Genomic DNA, 2,093 nt, shown 5'->3' with positions numbered 1-2,093 from the left:
GAAAACTGTCCTGCCATCAGATTGTTTTCTGGTATAATGGAATGTGGGCAGTTTTCTTGTTGTAAACAGTTGTATAGTACATGTAAACAACATGATAAACATGTAAATAAACTATTTTCTTGCCATGCATTTGAATGTGTGTTTTCAATACAATATAATAGAACTGATTTACACATAAAACTTGTAATTTGACCTTCACCAGCATGACGAAGAAATGTTTTAAGAATCATTTTCATTAGTACATAACAGCGTATTTGTGTAATGTTTAAACTAAACATCTCTCTGCTTGTGAAGTAGAAATTCTCCATTCAAGCTCTGGATTCTGGCTGACTTTACTTCCAACAGAAACAATGAAGCATCCATTATTTACTGCAAATCTCTTCATGTCTGCAGTTGGCCATCTTGCTATCCCTTGTCTGTGTAACCAGGGTCTAGCTTCATAGGGCCATGACCTACAATGATAGGCAGGAACAACGTCATAGTCTATTGATCCAGGTACAAAATGTGCTCCATGTATAGCCCATGATGGACCATGTTGTACAGCCCCTGCAGGTGTTCTATCTCTAATCATAGTATTCTTTAGCAACACCCTTCCGCTTGCATCTCTAACATGGTACTTATCTGGAACATATGTACCAAGAAGAGGTACATCATCATGGATCCGTTGTAGAAGACAGTAACCTGGTGTTGTTGTATTATCCTGGATCATCAGTAGATTCCTGAAGCCAGGTTCCCATTCTGCAATGTCCTGTATCACATTACATTTATGTACGCAGTTTAGACTGTCACTATCTGAATGAAGTCCTTCTGTTGTTGTGCCTTCCGAAAGACTGCCAAAATTGTAAATGGACACCCTATGTATAGGCATGCGTGTAATTGTTTTCATAGTTTCTTCCAGTAGGACTGCCTTTCTCCTTTTGAGCACCATTTCCTCATTCACTCCAATATCATCAAGGACCTCAGACAGTCTCAAGGACAGGTTCTGTTTGTAGTCAGGAACATGAAACATACTGCAAGAAATGAACATAATTATTAACTATTGAAATGTCTATATGCCACATGTTAGGCGGTATTTGCAATACAAATGTTCAGTTACATTTTGTATTAGCTTGAACTCCTCTATGTACAAAATGTATTTTTGTAGCTGCAGCATTATGAAATATTTAAGAAACTAAGACTGTGTCAAAATAAAATTAGAATGAACTGACAAAAAAAAAATATATATATATCATTTGTCGGTGCGACGTTAAATCAAAAAAAAAAAAAAAAAAAAAAAAATTATCTCACTTCTGTTATTATTATTATTATTTTTATGCAACATTTACTGTAGGTATTCATACTTACACGACTGTTACAGTTTCCTCAATTTTAAAAAGAATAATATTTTGCTGTACTTTCTTGTTAAGAAATACAGGTTTCTTCTAGGAAGTAAACCCCCTTGTTGTTTTGAGGTGAACAGGGGAAGATACTGTATTTACATGCATGTTGAGTACCTTGTGTACTGTCCCTTGACCTCTATCCCGATGAGGCCCACCCCGCTTAGCTCAGTAGGTAGAGCATAATGGTATACGGATCGTGGGGTCCTGAGCTCAATATTCGGGCGGGGCTCATGTTCTCTGTGACTATTTGATAAACAACATTGTGTCTGAAATCATTAATCCTCCCCCTCTGATTCATGTAGGGAAGTTGACATTTACTTGCCGTGAATAGGTTTGTAGTGGTACAGCATCCGGTTAACTGCCCACCTGATTTTATTATCCCCCGACGAAAGTCGGAGGGATATAGTTTTGGCGTTGTCCGTCCGTCAGTCCGTCCGTCAACAATTTCTTGTCTGCACGATAGTGGTTTCATTTATGATTTTATTTTAACCAAACTTGCACACAACTTGTATCACCATAAGATCTCGGTTCCTTTCTTGAACTGGCCAGATCCCATTATGGGTTCCAGAGTTATGGCCCCTAAAAGGGCCAAAATTAGCTATTTTGACCTTGTCTGCACAATAGCAGCTTTATTTATGATTTGATTTTTACCAAACTGGCACACAACTTGTATCAACACAAGATCTTGGTTCCTTTCTTGAACTGGCCAGATTC

At 37.8% G+C, this 2,093-nt stretch overlaps 1 protein-coding gene across 1 annotated transcript; it reads right to left on the bottom strand.

The window, feature by feature from the left end:
- Positions 1-265: 265 nt before the first annotated feature.
- LOC128552117 (uncharacterized) lies at positions 266-1,874 on the bottom strand. The gene has a single exon (XM_053533135.1). The coding sequence runs from the start codon at positions 1,025-1,027 to the stop codon at positions 266-268; it is 762 nt and encodes a 253-aa protein (XP_053389110.1). The 5' UTR covers positions 1,028-1,874.
- Between the last annotated feature and the right edge of the window lie 219 nt (positions 1,875-2,093).

Source organism: Mercenaria mercenaria, unplaced genomic scaffold (assembly GCF_021730395.1).
Source record: "Mercenaria mercenaria strain notata unplaced genomic scaffold, MADL_Memer_1 contig_2059, whole genome shotgun sequence".
Classification (NCBI taxonomy): domain Eukaryota; kingdom Metazoa; phylum Mollusca; class Bivalvia; order Venerida; family Veneridae; genus Mercenaria; species Mercenaria mercenaria.
This window is presented reverse-complemented; position numbering and strand designations above follow the sequence as displayed.